This window comes from Protopterus annectens, chromosome 1.part2 (assembly GCF_019279795.1).
Source record: "Protopterus annectens isolate FY-2018-M chromosome 1.part2, PAN1.0, whole genome shotgun sequence".
In the NCBI taxonomy this organism is placed as follows: Eukaryota; Metazoa; Chordata; order Ceratodontiformes; family Protopteridae; genus Protopterus; species Protopterus annectens.
In genome coordinates, this window is record NC_056727.1 from 104,267,614 (window position 1) to 104,286,965 (window position 19,352).

The 19,352-nt window shown below is 38.1% G+C and overlaps 1 protein-coding gene across 1 annotated transcript in view; it reads right to left on the reverse strand.

Moving 5' to 3' along the window:
* The window catches only part of ASB3 (ankyrin repeat and SOCS box containing 3), a 1,155,430-nt gene that overhangs the window by 893,131 nt on the left and 242,947 nt on the right, over positions 1–19,352 (reverse strand). Inside the window, exon 4 of the mRNA XM_044055058.1 lies at positions 15,160–15,295. Within this exon, the coding sequence (XP_043910993.1) occupies positions 15,160–15,295 (136 nt within the window). The remainder of the gene's footprint in view (positions 1–15,159; positions 15,296–19,352) is intronic.

Below are 19,352 nucleotides of genomic sequence, written 5' to 3' on the forward strand. Positions count from 1 at the left end.
TTAGGTGCTCGTATGTCACATATGTACTGTAAGCCTTGCATGCAAGACATACATGTCATGTGCAGCACCTGGAAGATGTAAAGGCTTTGGTATGTTGGCCAGGCATTTGTCTATCCGCTGCAGGATATCTCAGGAGTAAAGAACACTAACAGTGACAAGGAAGGACAGCAACACTTTTTCCCTGGCAATAGTTTGAGGGTAACAGTGGTAGGTGTCATTTGGTTTGCTATTGCTGGCAGATGTCTTATATTATAAGTGGACAGTACAACATCTGTCAGAGCCCTCTCAGAGTAGTACTGAATGCAATCATAACAGTCAGATCTCACCTGAGACTGGCAACACACTACATGACTGCCACTACTCATGCTGCTTAAGGGCATACACTAAGCTTATCTGTCTGATTAAGTCACTGGTGGCAGTAGCCAAAGTAGTGTATGGAAGCAAAGAAATATATAGTGAATATAAAACGTGTACATACCCTTGTTAAAATGCCAGATTTTTGTGATATAAAAAAAATGAGACCAAAAATCATTTCAAAACTTTTCCGATCTTTAATGTGACCTACAACTTGTACAATTCAATTGAAAAACAAAAAAATCTGTTAGAGGAAAAAAATATAAAAAATCAAAAACGTACAATACGCTGGTTGCGTAAGTGTGCACACCCTTAAGCTAATACTTTGTTGAAGCACCTTTTGATTTAATTACAGCATTCAGTCTTCTTGGGTACACACCTGCCATCAATTAAGGAGACTCTGATTAACCCCAAATAAAGTTCAGCTGACCTAGTAGGATTTTCCTGACATTTACTCAGTTGCCTGCTACAGCAAATGGCATGGTTCGCAGAGAGCTTACAAAGCATCAAAGGGATCTCATTGTTGAAAGGTATCAGTCAGGAGAAGGGTACAAAAAATTTGCAGAGCATTGGATATACCATGGAACACAGTGAAGACAGTCATTAAAAAGTGGAGAAAATATGGGACAACAGTGATGTTGCAAAGAACTGGACGTTCCTCCAAAATTGATGAAAAGACGAGACAAAAACTGGTCAGGGAGGCTGCCAAGAGACCTACAGCAATACTGAAGGAGCTGCAGGAATTTCTGGCAAGTACTGGTTGTGTACTGCATGTGGCAACAATCTCCCGTATTCTCCACATGTCTGGACCATGGGGTAGGGTTGCAAGATGGAAACCTTTTCTTACACAGTAAAACACCCAGGCCTGGCTAAAATTTGCAAAACAATACATCATGTATCCCAAAAGCATGTGGGAAAATGTGTTATGGTCTGATGAGACCAAGGTTGAACTTTTGGCCACAACTCCAAAAGGTACGTTTGGCGCAAAAACAACACTTCGCATCACCAAAAGAATACCATCCCCACGGTGAAGCATGGTGGTGGCAGTATCATGCTTTGGGGTTGCTTTTACACATCAATACAACCATCTTAACACATTTTCTCTTCTCTGTCACTTTCTACTTTTAATATTACCATTACATTTATTTATTTATTTATTTTATTTTATATTTGTTGACTGGGTTTGTCCAACTGGGCCACAGTACCCATTTTCAGCAGAGACCCAAGGAGAAAAGCTACAACAGAAAATAAGAAGTTATGTACCTACCATAACGTTCCATGTTAGTTGTCTTCTCTCGCCTTCTTTCTTGCTTGATGGGTTGAACCCCGATCTCCGCTCGACGACTACCTTTAGCTCGAGAACTCCTTTTACCAGCTCGAGGCAGCCCCATATCCCATGATGCAAGGCAGTAAGTACCCAGATCTCGTTTGTTGACAAAGGGCAATAACACCAAGCATAAAATACTTCCCAAAGGAAGAAGAAACTTACAGATGGAAAAAGGACCAGGTCTGAATGGTCTTTAGCATAATAGTTTCTTATACAAGGTCTGTCAGGCCAGGGGAAGGAAAGAAGGCGAGAAGACAACTAACATGGAGCGTTATGGTAGGTACATAACTGTTAAGTTGTCAATCTAGCCTTCATTCTTGCTTGATGGGACAGCGTCCTAGCACCTCTATCCTGGGTGGCTCAATGGAACAAACTCTTGAGGACTGTAGAGCCAAAACTGGCTCTGTCCCTGGAGGCCAAGTCCAATTTGTAATGGGAAACAAAAGTGTGAGGAGTGGCCCAAGTGGCGCTGCACAAATAGTGTCCAAAGGCAGTCTAGCTTGAAGGCTGTAGAAGTAGCTAAACTCCTAGTTGAATGTGCTTTAGGTTTTGAGCACAGCTGTTTTCCCCTGATCGTTATAAATTTCAGTGATGACCAAGAAAGCCATCTGGACAAAGTCACTTTAGAAACAGGAAGGCCTTTTATTATCCGCATAGGAAACAAAGAGTTGATCAGATTTTCTAAATTTTTTGTTCTGTCCAAATAATATCTAAGCTGGCGGTGGGCGTCAAGATAATGTAGCTTTTGTTCAGCTCTATCTGAGTAGTTAGGAAAAATACAGGAGATCAATGGATTGATTCAGATTGTTTTAGAAGCGACCTTAGGTAAAAGGATGGATTAGTTCTCAAAGATACTCTGTCTTTGTGAAAAATCAAATAGGGGGTGAACCGAAGAGCATGAAGTTCAGACACCCTCCTGGCAGATGTAATAGCCACTAGGAATAACGTTTTCCAAGAAAGATATTTTAGGGAACAAGAAACAGCTGGCTCGAAGGGGAAGAATCAAGGATGTCAGCACTAAATTTAGATCCCACTGAGGAGGAGGATTCCTGATTGGAGGCTTTAGTAGGAAAATTCCTTTCAAGAAGGCCCTGCAGAGCCTATGGGACATAATATTATGATCTGCTATCCCGACATGAAAATTAGAAATAGCAGCCAACTGAACTCTGACTGTGGAAGAAGAGGAGCCTGCATGAAAAATCTCTGCTAAGAAGTCCAGAACTGCCTGAACAGGGGCAGTAAAAGGATCAATATTTTGGGCCTTAGCCCAATAAGAGAAACGTTCCATTTGCTTGTGTAAATCCTCCTGGTAGAGGATTTTAGTGAAGCTACTATGATATCTCTAACTGGGTTAGAGATCAAAGGAAGCCTGGCTAAGGAAGGAAGTGGAGCAACCATGCTGTGAGGTTGAGAGAAGGGATTGACCGGTGCAGCTGACCGGATTGGTGAATCAGTAGATCTGGCACTGGGTCCAGATACCACGGCTGCACCAAAAGGTGATGATGGAGGAGCAGGAACCAAACTTGTAGAGGCCAGTAAGGGGCAATGAGAATCAATTTGGCTCTCAAAGCGGTAGCTTTCTGGATCACCTGAGGGATCAGAGGAAATGGAGGAAGGCATAAAGAAGTCCCTGGGGCCAATCCTGGGTCAGAGCGTCTCTGGGGGATGGCCTGATAGAGGAAGAGGCTGAAGAAGTCTGGACATTTGCTGTTTTGGGGAGTAGCAAAAGATACATGGGCGACCCCATTCCAGAAAAATCTCTTCCGCTATGGATTGCTTGAGAGACCACTCGTGAGGCATGAGAATAGCTCTGCTCAATCTGTCCGCTATAATGTTGGTTTTCCCAGGGATATGCGTTGCTACCAGAAACCGATGAGAGGAGATCGCCCATTGCCATAGTCTGGCTTCTCGACACAAGGGGTAGGACTTGGTTCCGCCCTGTTTGTTGATATACCAAACTACAGACATGTTGTCTGTGTGGACTGCAATTGTCCCTCACGGAAGAAAGTCAAAGCACTGCTCTCATCTCCAGGACATTTATGTGCAGATGGTACTCGAGCAGTTGCCACGTCCCATGAACCATCCTGCCCTGATCACCCGATCAGGGAGGCATCCGTGGTGACAGTGACTATCGGGGACGGAGGTACAAAGCACCTGCCTTGGTGAACCTGAGGCGATGTGATCCACCAAGCAAGATGTTCTTTGCATGTTTGTGTCACCAGAAACTGGTGGCGCATTGGGTGTAGCTGGTATGACCACTGTGTGAACAGCATCCACTGAAGGAGGCGCATGTAGAATCGAGCCAGGGAAGAAGAGTAATGGCGCAGCCATGAGACCTAATACCTTTAGAACCATTCTGGCCTGTACTTTCTTGTTGGCCAGAATGATCCTGACATGAGTCTGAATGTCTGAAACTCTTTGTTCTGTAAGGGTAGCTGACATCCGAACAGTGTTTAAGTTTGCGCCTATGAAGGTAATAGACTGGCAGAGGCGATAAGGATGACTTTGGAAGTTGACTGAGATGCCCAAATGAGAACAAAGGTCTATTGTGTAATCCCTGGCTTGTATAAGCTGATGCCTAGTGGTGGCTGACAGGAGCCAGTCGTCGAGATGAAACACCTGGAATCCTTGGCGTCTCAGGTGAGCCGTGACCACTGCCATGCATTTGGTGAACACTCTGGGGGCTGTAGTGAGACCAAAGGGCAGGGCCCTGAACTGGAAATGACTGGACCCCAGCCGAAGCGGAGAAATCTCCTGGGCGTCTGTGAATTTTGATGTGATAGTGCATCCTGAAGATCTATTGAGCACATCCAGTTGTCCTTCTGTAAGAAGGGCAGAATTGACTGAAGAGTGACCATTTCTTGTCTTCCTGACAGACTTGTTGAGTCTGCTGAGATCCAATATTGGTCTCCAGTCTCCCGTCTTTTGGGGACCAAAAGAACCTTGAAGTAGATTCCGGGCTCTGAATGGTCTATTGTAACTGGCTGAATGGCTCTTTTGCAGTAGTTTTGCGATTTCTAACTCTGCAATGTCCCTTAGACTGGGTGGTACATCTGGAAGGGAACTTGAGGGAAGGACTTTCCTCGAAAGGAATTATGTAACCCTTGGATATGATCGACTGTACCCATCTGTCTTGAGTGAGGGAATGCCAGGCTTCTGGGTACAGTGATAATCTTCCCGACTGCCTCCAAGGAGGGACAGCGAACAACACCTCAGGGATGCTGAAAGGGCTTATCAGAGAGAGGCTCCCTGTTTCCCTGGTTCTTGGACCCCCTCTGCCTCTAGGCGTCTGTTGTTGTTACCCCTCTGCCTCTAGGGGTAAACTGACCACGTGAATCGTGACTCCTTGGGATTCGAACCACATCTTCCCACCCTTCTGTCCTTTGGGATAAGGCCTAGAACAACAGCAGAAAGAGTCTTGCCGTCCTGCTCACACCTGGTCAAGGTCTCCTTCACCTGAGGGCCAAACAAAGCTGACCCATCAAAGGGAGAATTTGTGAAGGAAATCACATAGCCGCATCCAGGCTTGGCGTCTAAGAGCCACACCTGTGCCCTGTGGCTCTTACTAACTCCATCCGCAGCATAAGATATTAGCATGGAGGAGTTAGCAATGGAATTGAGGGTTCCTAGCTGCAATCTTTTCTTGAGCCCCTGCAGCTGTAGGATCCTGAACTACTTCTCCCAGCTCCTTCAGGATATCTCTGGAGTCTGGTGAAGTGACAAAGATAATTCAGCGAGCATAGCAAAGGTCGCTGAGGAAAACATCCGCTTGCCCGCCTATCCATGGTCCTAGAGTCCTTATTAGGAGGATGGCCGGAAGGATCTGCAAGTTCCTTTTGGTGGCTGCAGCCACCACCATGGCATCAGCGGGGACACCCTTGGTTTTGTCACTAGGGGCAGTGATAAATTTAGAAGGCCTCCTAGGGACTGGCTCTACAGAGTCAGGAGCTGTCCACGCAATAACCTGCATAAGGCGGAGACACCCAGGAGGTGGAGGGCCGAGATGCCTCTAGGTATACTGACTCATCCTCAGATCTGTTTCAGAAGTTCTAGGATGTCTGAAAGGAGACATCCTCAGAGATCTAGGGGATCCTCTGACTCATCAAAGTCAGTATCCGGTGACAGACTCAGGGAGTCTACATGCTTCCTCTTACAAGTCCTCTTCCTAGGAGGATTCTCCCGAAACATCAGGAGAATCCTCGGAAAGAGGAAATTCAATGGGAAACCTGAGGCGGAGGATCTCTGGGTCCTGTAGCAAGAGAAGTGGCAGAGATGTCAACAGGTACAATAGAGGGAGGAGCTACGGGAAGAGACTGCTGACTGATACCAGTGGCCAGTACACTCTTCATCACCTCGAATGCTCCCTCCCAGGCAGGTCCGAGAGAACCCGCTCAAGAGCTAGGAACTCCAGGGACCACGAAGGGAAGCATCCGAGGCAGATGTGCCGAGGCTCACCAAGGCCGAGGCTCAAGGAAGAGCGGGTTCGACAAGGGTCCGATGCCACTCACCCCTCGGAGGAGACCATGGAAGCCGACCACGAATCCCTCTAAGGAAGAGGAGATAAGAGTAGAGGCTGAAGGAACAGAAGGGGTATCCGTCCTCCAGCCGTAGCAGTAACCATGCCGAAGACTCCAACTCCAAGCTCTGGGGTAGAGTTGAAGGAGGAACTGTAACGGGGTGTGGACCAACAGTCATCTGCTGAGACGGACTGTGAAGCATTTGGGCCAGTACCTGTGACTTGAGCAATCTGCTGACCACTCTCTCTAGGTCATGGTCAGACAACCTGGATGACCTTGAAGATCGGCTCCGTTCCGACAGAAGAGGTGAAGCGGGCCCGATGCTCCAAGGAAGGAGACCTCGACCTCTTCCTGGAAGGAGACATCGGACCCGATCCTACGGATCTGTAGCCGAGCCAGAATCGGCTCCAGCGGGCGATCTCCACTCAGATACGGGGTCGAGCCCCGCGCGCTTACGAAACAGAAGCCTGGGCCTTGGAAACTCTTGCTGGTTTCGGATTGGAGCCGACTTAGCGGAGAGCCCTCCCGGCAAGAAACTAAGAACCAGTTTGTTATGTCTCTCCTGCAGGACTCTCTGGCTGAAGGGTGACAAATAGTCCTGCAGGTGAAGAGGGCCCAGACAATACAGGCAAGAAGTGTGACCGTCTGTCAGAGACATTTTCTGACAGCACGGGTCACACTTAAACCCTCTCCTTTGACATGGTGCGAACACACAATACACACACACACCAGTCAAAATAAATTAAATTACACAAAATACCAAAAGGTATTCTATAAAAACACCAACACACACACCCTAGCGGGGATGGGATAGATAACTAAGAACAAATTAAAAAAGACAGGGAATTTCTGTCAGCAAGGGATAGAAATTAAATTTAAACTATCAAAAAATTAGTTTTTGACTAAAAAGGGGCTTGAAAATCACAAAGTGAAACAACTTACCAGGAGCTGGTAAAGAAGACCTCCCGATCTGGGTACTTACTGCCTTGCATCATGGGATATGGGGCTGCCTCGAGCTGGTAAAAGGAGTTCTCGAGCTAAAGCAGTAGCCGAGAGTCAGGGCGAGGATGCGAACCCATCAAGCAAGAATGAAGGCGAGATTGACAACTTAACATTAGAAATTTTACATATTGAATACAAATAGAAATACATTCATCAGTACCACAGATTACTGCATTACAGTGCCACACATTACATTCATCAGTATCACACATTCTTGCATTACAGTGTCATACATAGAAATACATTCATCAGAGGGATACATTCATAATTACATATTATACACATAATAGTGCAATAGTTACATAGCTGAAATATTTTACCAGTTATATTTGTACAGTGATATACCAAGAGGAGAAGATAAAGTAGTAAGTTTGTTTATTGAAGGGAAGGAAGAGAGAAGAGAAGTAAAAGGTTATAGGGGAGTTTTTAAGGGGGATAATTACACTGGCAAGTCCATTTTTCATGAAGGTATTTTTTGTAGCGGTTTTGAATTGATTGGGATGTTCAAGGGATCTTATATCTAGTGGTAGGCTATTCCATGCCTTGGAAGGGTTAAAGCTATAGACTAGGTGACCCAGTTTGGTCCTTGGTTTGTAGTTTGTAATCTAGTGGGTAGGTAATGAAATATTAGAGATGAGATAGTTTGAGAGAAAGAGGGTTTGTAGAGAATGGAATGAATAATCTGAAACTGATTATACCGCAGCAGGTTAGGTAATTCTAGCCAATTTAGTTCTTTTAGTGAGATACAGTGATGGGACTTGTAAGAAATTTGGGCAGCAAATCTGGCAATCCTGTTATAAGTTGTTTCTAACTTGTTTAGTAGTCCAGTGTTGAGGCTGGTGAGAATTTGGGAGCTATAAAGTAAAGTAGGTAAGAGGTAGGCATTTGAAAGGGTTAGTTCTGCTGTTTTGGTAAGATATTTTCTGTTTCTACAGAGGAGATCTAGCTTGAGATGTGTTTTTCGGATACAATTATTGACGTGTAAATCAAAGGTTAGTCTATCATCAATAATAACACCAAAGGGATTTGTACTGGTGCCCACCTGTATTTGAGTATTATGTTGTAACAGTATGGAGAAGGAAGACTTTATGTGGTTAAGTTTTTTAGGGAGAAAGAGTAGTAATTTGGTTTTCTTTGGATTAAGGATAAGTTGATTTTCAGACAGCCAGTTTTCTACAGAGTTAAAAGAGGACTGTGTGTCTGACTTTAGTTGAGTTGGTGATTTAGGAATAGTGATAAGTGTAGAATCATTTGCGTATTGTATCAGTGAGGATCCAGGACAGGAAGAGTAGAGAAGGTTGGTAAAGATGTTAAAAGCAAGTGGCCCAAGGATGGAACCTTGTGGAACACCCATTTTAACAGGAAGAAGAGGGAAGAAAGCTGAGAGCCATTTGAATGACTGGAGTCTACCAGAGAGATAGCTGTTAAACCAAGATATGGTGGATGGAGAGAAGTGTAAGTTTGCTAGTTTAAGGAGAAGTTTATGAGAGACTGTATCAAAGGCTTTAGAGAGGTCAATGAAGAGACAGGAAATAAGTTTGTTACTGTCTCTAGCTAGTGATACAGAGTTTAGGAAAGACAGAAGAGCTGTTGTAGTGCTGTGCATGGGATGAAAGCCATGCTGGGTAGGTGTGAGTAGGTTTTCTTGCAGAAGGTAGTGTAAGACTTGATTGTGTATACATTTTTCCAGAATTTCGGAGAGTGATGAGAGTATGGCTATAGGTCTAAAGTTAGTTATATCTGTGGAATTTCCTCCTTTGTGTATTGGAAGGGTGTAAAATTGCTTCCAGATGGAAGGGACTGTGGATTCCATAATAGAGCGGTTTATTAGAATAGAAACTGGGAAAGCAAGAACAGCAGCAATAGGCTGAAGGAATGCGGCGGGAATGCTGTATACGGATGTGGAGCACGGTTTTAATTTTGATAGTAGAGTTTTTATATAATTAGAGGAGACAGGTTTGAGGGAGAAGGTAGTGGTAGGGTTGCTACTGATGGAAGAGTTTGAGCTGTTAGGTCTATTCTTGTTGGTGGGGTGGTTTGTGTCTTGATTTAGTAATGTGGATATTGAGTCTATAAAGTAGTTGTTAAATATGGAGGCAGTTTCCTCTTGTGATTTGTCAGGATGAGGGTTAGGGGAGGCTTGCGTAACTGGGTGTAGTATTTGACTTAGAATGCCAGAACTTTTTAGGGTTGGATTTAAAGGTAGAAAATGGATTATTATAGATTTTTTTCTTATCTTTATTTATGTGACTTTTGACAAGATTTCTAAGTTCTTTATATTTCTGGAGGTCTGGCTAATGTTTAGCTTTAGTCCAAATTTTCCATGCTCTGTCTTTTTTTTTTTTTAGTAGTGCACATGTGTTTACACTCAGCCATGGGGCTAAGTTAGACTTTATGCGGACTGTTCTAAGGGGTGCCACATAATTTAAAATACTAAGGAAAGTGGAGTTAAGAAAGTGGACAGCTTCATCCAAAGGGAGTAGTGTTGAGGGACTCCAGTTCACTTTTGATAGTAAAGATTTGAGAGTTTCAGGATTAAAGTTTGTTAGTTGTCAGCCACCTATAATCTACTTACTCCCACTACCTAGCTATAAGATTCTAACTAGATCTGTCTTACCTTTAAGTTTAACTCTCTAATTCTAGGCTTCCCTTTTCCTACTCCCCCCCCCCCAAAAAAAAATTGAGCTGTATTGTTAAATATTTCTAACTGTATAATTTTCCTACATGCTAATGTTCCATTGTTACTGTATTGTGCCTTTTTACAACATATTTGCTGTTTAGATAGTTTTCTGTATTATTTCACTTGCTTTATAATTATAACTTTGTTTCCTTACAAATTCATGTAATGATTCCCATGCAACTTGGAGCTTTTCTCCCCGGGCCTCCACTGAAAATGGCTTTCAAACCCAGTGGACTTTCCCGGTCAACAAATGTCAATAAATAATAATTTTCTTCAGCTAGACCTGGGGCTTTAGTCAAGAAGGAGGGAATTATGAACAGTTCCAAATACCAGTCACTTTTGGCCCAAAACCTTCAGGCATCTTGCTAGAAAGCTGAAGATGAAGATGAATTTCTCCTTTAAACACGACAATGACCCCAAGCATACATCCAAACCAACAAAAGAATGGTTTCACCAAAAGAATATTAAAGTTTTGGAATGGTCCAGCCAGAGAACAGACCTAAATTCAATAGAAAATCTGTGGGGTAACCTGAACAGGGCTGTGCACAAGAGATGCGGTCGCAATCTGACAAATTTGGAGCACTTTTGCAAGGAAGAGTGGCAAATATTGCCAAGTCAAGATGTGCCACACTGATATATTCCTACCAGAGGCTAAATGCTGTAATTAAATCAAAAGGTGCTTCAAAGTATTAGTTTAAGGGTGTGCACACATGCAACCAGTAAATTGTACTTTTTTGATTTTTTATATTTTTTCCTGTAACAGATTTGATTGTTTTTCAATTGAATTGTACAAATTATAGGTCACATTAAAGGGGGGAAAAGTTTTTAAATGATTTATTGTGGTCTCATTTTTTTATATCACAAAAACCTGGCATTTTAACAGGGGTGTGTACACTTTTTATATCCACTGTATGCTGTGCAAGAACTGCACTGGGGTGTAGTTTGTATTCCAAAGCCTAAGAGCCACATACTTAAATAGCAGCATTTGGCCACAAATCACAGTCATCCAAGGAAGCTGCTATGGCTAGAGCTTGCCCCAAGGGGAGGGGGTAGCAAACTCCAAACACTGGAAATGTGATAGCAGCGCATAATTTAAAAAAAAATAGGTTGATCACTTTGCTTGCAGTTGATTCACTTTAAATGTTTTTTAATAAACTGCTATGAATATGGAATTGCAGAGATTTAAGAAAGCCATTTACAAGAGAGGGGTCATTGCCAAGAGTTTTTTTTCTCCTGAAGCTTGGTGACTGCAGAGTTGACTTGGTGACTGCAGAGTTGACTATATGAGTAGCATGGCTGCACGCAGTACAGCTATCATGCAAAATCCATGTGGAGGTACCGTGTTTCATAAAACATAATTTATAAACAGTTTGTTTCAGCAGAAATAAGACCTAAGCTCTCCATAAAGGATGGAAAAATGCATAGTATGAAACTGCAATGCATAATGACCAAAACACTCACACATGCTCTATGAAATGCCCTTGGGGCATTCCCTTAATACCATCTACACTAAATTTAAATAATACATTATGAGTCTAAGAGTTGCTGCATTAAAACAACAAAAAAAGAATCAAAATCAAAACAACATTTGTGTACTTTAACCCATTCCCTCCAATGGAGTTCAGGACGTTTGCACTGTAACTTCAATGGGTGTAGCCTAAGCTTTTTGATAAAATTAAATTATGTCCTCAAATTTCTAACAAATATTCATATCTCTGGCACCTCACGGATTACATAATAAAAGTAACACTTCAGCACAAACTATTTTTATAGTGGTAGCTGTGACAACTGTGCCCTGGCCCAGCAATCAAGGAGCCTCAATCCTCACCACTAACACCAGGGAGGTCGTCTCATAGAAGAGAAAAGGATAACTAATACACACAGTAAAGTACAATTTCCCTTAAGTGCACACAGAGATCACAGTCAGTCTGGGACTGGTTGCTCACTTGCTCACCAGGTCCCCAATAAGACTCCCCACTGGCACAGCTATAGGGTCTAGGTCTCAGCCTAACTGGGCAAGCTAAAACCTCCAGTACCCTCTCTGTCCAACCAGTGCTTCGTGTCCCTGCCAAGTAGCTGATACAACACGCACACACTTTGAGATACGTATTTATACAACTTCACAGACACTCCTGGGAAAGGCTGACATAGATTCTCCAAATGTGCCCCTTTACCCAGACTATACGGTAGTAATTACTGCCACCATCCAGTTAATATCAGCTACTAAAAGGCCTTTAAAAGGGTGTCCAATTATTACTGTGCAATATTAATATCCAATGGTAGTATGACTAACAGTCGAGGCTTACTTTAAAGTGGCCTATTACAATAACCTCTATAAATATGCAATGTACTCTAGAGCTTATCTCTACACAAATCAGCCACAGGTAGAAGGTTTTAAAAATATTTAATAATAAATAATTAAAACACAAGACAAAACTACTACACCACAGAGATATCCAAGAGTTCAGCGATCACACAGAAACTTAAAATAATACAGTAGGACAGGTCTGATTTCAAAGAAAAATACCCAATTAATACCTAATTAATCTTTACTAGCTTTAACTTTTCCTACAACAAATCACAGTGCTAAAACTTACATGGAGCACAAGGCAGAGTGCTGATAAGTTAGATATCAAGATCAAAATGCTTCCAGTCCCTTGTGAGAAATGGTATTTAAACATTACTAATAAACATGTTTGCTGGGTCCCTCCCCCAAATTACATAATTTTTGACACTTGGGTTTTCCCAGGCAAACTAACACCTGCACAGAAACTTACAACAGAAGGCATTTCACATATACATTCTAGCAGAAACTAGAGCAATAAAGCACCTTCCAAAACTAAATTCTGGTCATAAATTTTAGCCTTAAAACAATGGGCATGAAATTTTTATCCAGCCGCACTGGAGCCAAATTGCAAAACATTAAAGAGATTCATAAGACCTTTTCAACTTAAAAAGACACATTTGCAATACTTGGCTTGGTTTTCCTTACAGCAGATGGCAATATTGCAACAATCTTGAAGTTCACATTTTAAAGTGTTTTTTTTTTACATTTAAAAACACAAGCCTGTATTTTACCTTTATTTATACAGTTGATAGAATTATAAATAAAATTTTATTTGACTAGGATGGTAACCTTTGCCCATCTCTCCCTAATCATCACAGTAGTATTTTTTAACTTCCAGGTCTTAGAGCAGATTTAATAGTTAAAGTATTTGCTGTGACTTATAAAGTTTGTAATATTTTGTAAACAACTTACCATATCTCAAATAACCATGCACATTATACACATACTGTCCACCAGCATTTTGTTAGTCCATCTGAGAGCTTTCATACGAGGCTAAGTAATTCTATCTGTTACACTTGGTTGTTGTGATATTGAAAAAATATGAAATTTATGACAATATAAAACAATATCATTAACAGCAATCAATTTCTCTTTACCTGCACTAGACAGATGTTAAATATAAACACAGTTGTTTGCCATTGTGTAAGCTTTAAGATGAAATCTTGTAATACTTGGTATACAGCATGGTTTTGAAATTATTAATGAAAATATAAACACGCAATATTTGACACCTAGAGGTGTCAGTAGGATGTAACCGCAGAAGCACCTAGATGCATCACCTGGCTGTAATGAGTTAAGGTTTTTAACAGCAATGATACTTTTCAGTTTTTGACAGGCTGTTGGCATTGTAGCAGGGCATCCAGCTGTGATGGTGGTGATTCAAGATCAACTACCAACAAGGAAGCTTCAGGGCCAGCCATTAGGCCTGAAAAACAGACTGTCTGCTTGCCTATCTTGGGGAGTTTGAGTAGACTATTGAAACCCAATGTTGCTCTAGTGAAGCCTGAAAAACAGTACTACTGCCACACAACATACATGTGTGTACACAGGGTACATGGTGTACAAGTGCATGCAACATGGGTGGATGCACTCACAAAAGCCCTATGGGGAAGTTTAGTGCATATGAAAAATATTTGTTGTCAAGAGTGAGTGATGCAAGGTCAGAAAACTCTTGAGTCCCTCTTTTTTCAGCCTGTCCCTCATTAAAGATGGTATAAATGCTCTGTCTGTCCTGGTCACAGGTCCAAGCCAATTAATTAGTGGAGATGCAGGGAAGATGCAATCCCTGCAGATGATTACCTTGATGAAAGGGGCCAAAAATAAAAAGTTTTTGTTCAAATTACTGTGAGCACTTGACAAGCATACATAAAGAAGGTACACAATTTCAACATGGAATACCAATATTCAATCAAAGATGGCCATTTCTAAAAAACGGTAAAACACTGCCCAAGATGTGGCAGAGCTACAATTTAAGACATATTATAGTTTCTGGAAGAATACTTTCTAGAAATTTACTAGTGCAGTGTGAAAAGTACAGTTGCTTAAGTCCTACTTACCTGTAACAGTACAAGTTTGAATTTCGTAATGTTTCGGTAGATATACGGGTTCTATGCCTAAACAAACCCACTCTGCCAGCTTTCCAGACCCCAGAATCCTCTCCTCTGACTCTCTGTGACAGGGGACTGGCTATGTCCCTGCCATCACAGAAGCCTAAACCCTGTCACAAAAAGTAAAGTTATTACGTCTTTTAGTGCAAGCTGTAGGGCTCACACAGGTTAAGCTCCTCAGCAGCCTGCACTGCTGGATTGCAGCTTCCAGATTCAGCTAAGATCCTTTTGTGAACTTTCTTCCATCTTTATTATATATTTTTGATTTCTTTCTGCTTTACTTAAACAGGAGTGTAACTTTTTATACCCGATATTTACTACCATTAACTCTTCTGTGAATCATAACTTACTGCTGTGTTGTCTGCATGCTTAATACCGCTTTTAAGCAGTTATGAGGCTCTCCTGGAGTGTTTTATGTCTTGTACTGGAAAACTGAAGTTTTGTGATGTGAATTGAACACTAATGTCTGCCTTGTGCAGGGACGGTTGTTTCTGTTATTTATCTGCTTCATTTTGAAGTACTGACAGGAAAATATTCCACTTTTTTATTTTTTGAATAACAAACTTTACACTCAAAAAAATCTACAGTAAGCCTTCTAGTAACCATGTGTACATGTATATTAAAGTAAAAGGCCACTGGCTCCAACTGCCAAACTCAAAGCAGCTTCAGTTATACAGTGCTTATACGTTTGTGCAGCTCAGAATGCTGCTATTTGGACAGAAGTCTCCCAAACATCAAGAATAACAATTTTAAAACAGGAGAGAAAAACTGTATCATGTTTGGTATGGAGATAAAATAATAACAAATATTGCATGCGAATTTACCATTTGCAATGAGTATTCTTAAGCTCTCCACTTTCCCGTACTGTGCAGCAATGAACAAAGGTGTAATTCCAAAATCATCTTTGCTTTCATGATCTGCACCTTTCTCCAGGAGAAGTTGTAGAACAAGAACATTACCCTAAAATAATTTCAAATACAATTAATTTTATACAAGGAAAAGTTAAACATGAAGCAATCTATAATGAAGAGTAAAGAAACAACTTATTTCAGAACAAAGCATTACATTAAAGTTTATAACTGCTGACAGAAAAATACTGCCACATACAGCAACATCTGATGCATCTTTGACGGCTGTTAATGTCAGGAGCATTAATATTTTTTTATTGGAAAATTTGCTAGATTCCCACAAGATTCATGTTGTTATTGTCTGTGAAATATCGTTAAGGAACAATGACTGGAAGCCAGTTCTGGCATGCAGGGTATAAATATTTTTACTGTAACAGACATTCTAGTAAAAAATCAGGTGGAGGTGTTATGATAGGCATTAAAGATAGCTATGAGACCTGTGATTACCACATGTCCAATGACAACTCCAACACTATACACTGTATAACTGAGACAATAAAGACAACCCTGGAACATATAACAATTGTTGGAGTGTACAGACCACCAACGTCAAGTACAGATGACCTAGAGGAATTCATACATTTCTTGCATGAAACACAGGAGGGAATAATAATATTAGCTGGGGACTTAAATTAACCAGAAACAGACTGGAATAATATTGATTCTACAATGTTAGTAAGGAAATTATTCACAGCATATAGTCAGGCAAAACAGTTGCTTCAGATTGTAAAAAAACTACCAGGGGATGGAACATACTAGACATTGTTTGTGTTTCCAAAGAAATTATAACTTCAAGTTATGTTTTACCATCACTGATGTGCAGTAATCATGGGGTTATAAAGGTTAATTTGTTGCTAGATAATTCTGCCAAACTGAAATTTAAGGCAATGCACAGAAGATTAATTCCCAAAAAAAAAAATTTTTTTTTTCAGAAAATGCTTAAAAAATTTGGACAGAATTTTTTTCTCCCCAAACATCAAGAATAAAAAAAAAACATTTTTTTTTAAAAAAAAAAAAAAGGAAAAAAGGAGAAAAACGGGGTTAATTAAAAATTTTGTTTTGGTTTTAAAATTAGGAAAAAAAAAAAAAAAAAAAAATTAAAAAAAAAAAAAAAAAAAAAAAAAAAAAAAAAAAAAAAAAAAAAAAACAAAAAAAAAAAAAAGAAAAAAAAAAAAAAAAAAAAATTTTAATAACCCCCAAATTTTTTTTTTTGGGGGGGGACAAAACCCCCAAATAATAAGATCCTAAGAAACTTTCTTGCAGAAAAAAAGGGGGGAATAAAATATTGCTGGGGACTTAAATTAACCCAAAAACAACTAAAATAATTTCAAATAAAAATTTTACAGAAAGTACAAAACATTTTTAGAGTAAAAACTACCGGGGAAACATACTAAATTTTTGTGAAAAGAAAAAAATTTCAATTTTTCACACTGAGGGCATTTGGGGTTATAAATTAATTTTTGAAAATTTCCCAAATGAAATTTTAAGGCTGAAAAGTTAAAACAAAGGAAAAAAAATGCATAGTAAAATAACGGGAAAGGGGATTCAGTAAAAATCAGGGGAAATGTAGAAAGTTTTAAAGAGAAACTGTTTTATGCAAAAATCATAAATTTAACTGGCATAAAGGGGGCAACCCGAACAAATAACAATGTGAGGACAAAAAGTAAGAAAGGGAAAGAGGAACTAAAACTTTGAAAACGAAAAAATAAGCTGGAAAAACAGAAACAACTGGAAATATGAAAAATTTGAAAAATTATTAAAGATATTAGAAACAGGCCTTTTTATAGGTACAAAGATGTGGGGAATAAAAAACAATTTTAAACTGTGTAGATATATATACAAAACCCAACAACAACCAACACAAATATAATATAAAAAATATATATATAAATATATATATTATAAAATAATAATTAAAAAAAAAATTTATAAAAAATATAAATTTAAATAATACATATATTTTTAAAAAAATATTATTATAAAAAAAATATAAAAATAAATTTAATAAATTAAATAAATAAATAACACAAACAAAACACAACAAACAAAAAATAAATATATAAAATTTTAACATATAATTTTATAAAAACATGGGTTAACATGAAAATGATTAAAAAGCAAAGATCAAAAAATATTAAACAATCAAAATAGTTCCCCCAAAAAAAAAACAAAAAAAAAATATTTTGAAACCCTTCATTTTTGGGGGGAATGCAAATTTTATAAATATACCAACCAAAGCACACAAAAAGGGGGAATATTTATTATTTACATAAAATCATTTATTTCACTCCCTTGAAAATTAATCAAAACCAACATAGGGGATTTAATTTAAAAAAAATATTTATATTATTTTTTTAACACACATAATATTAATAAAAATAAATATTCTATCCACACATATAAAAAATTTTTAAAATTATAAACAAATTAATTATATAATTTAATTATATATATATTAACACACACTATATATAATATATACACATATATATAAATATATACATATATATAATATTATAAAATATATATAATAAAATTTTATATAAAAATATATATATATACATATAATAATATATATATTTTAATAAAATTATATATATATATAAATATATATAATATATAAATAATATTATATTAAACATATAATATATTTATTAAATATATATATAATAAATATTTTTTTTTTTACATAAAATTATATTATATATATTTATTATATAATATATATGTTTTTTATTTAAAAAATTTTATATTATCCATTTATATTATATATTTAAAACCATATTATATATATATACACATATATTTTATTATAATTAATATATACAATTATTATATTATATATATATTAATATTTTTAAAAATATAATATATATATATATATATAATATAACACATATATATATATATATATAAAATATATATATATATATAAATATACATATTATATATATATATATATATATATATAAACAATATATATATATACACACACAAAATATATATATATAATATATAAAACACACACATATATATAAAAAACACACATATATATAAAAATATATATAAAAATATACAAAAAATAAAAATTTATATATATATATATATATGTATGTTTATAAAAACCACAAAAAATATATATATATATATATATATATATATATATATTCAAAGATAAATGAACAAAACCCAAAATGAGAAAATCTGAACAGAAAAAAAGGCACTGTGTGGGGAAGGAAAATAGACAAGACTAGAAAAATGATTTTTGTGCAATTTTTTTCCCAAATAATAAACCCATGAATAAAAGTGCATTCCAACAACAGAATAAATACTGGCTGTGATGTCATTACTATAGATAGTTTAACTGAGAAGGATCCTTTTAATACATTTAATTTTAAATACCTTAAGTCCAAATTTTCTGAGTCTGTTTTATTTCATTTACTTTGGGGTGCTAGACATCAGAGAAGGGGGTGATTTTTATAAAAAACTTAAACTTTGGGGGGTTTAAAAAACCCCTGCATTTTTGGAAAATTTGCAATCAGCCTAATGGTTTGGTAATGTTCTTTGATCCTATCGCTAAATTTTCCCTGGTGGTCACCCCTAGAATCCAGTGCAAAATGCATTGGGGAACGTTGGTAATTACAGTTATGGGTCCCTGTGTTTTGATGGTTTTTTTTTGGGGTGTACTGTTATTCATCTGTGTTGATGTTTTGGGAAAATGCATTGTCCAGGGGTACCAACCTTGTCACAGAGTCCTTTGTTGTTTTCTTCTAGGGGGGATTTCAACCTTTTTTGTGCACTCTTTCTAGATTTTTTGAGTTCATTTTTACAGTATGTCCCAGTTCTGGGCTAAGTCTTTTGATTTTGGGGCATCTGTAGATAGGAATAACCAATTGTCCTTTATTGGGACATTCCATAAAAGAAGGGGCTTTTCTTGTGTCTGTGTTTGTTTTTTGTGCTATGCTATTCATATGATATTTTTTTTTGAGAAACATTTTTTGGGGTCATTTTCCCAAAATATTGTCTGACCATTCTGCTTAGACAATTGATTTTGACACTTTCCCTTTTTCATGTGGCCTTGCAGGCATCTGTAGTCTAAAGACTGTTTT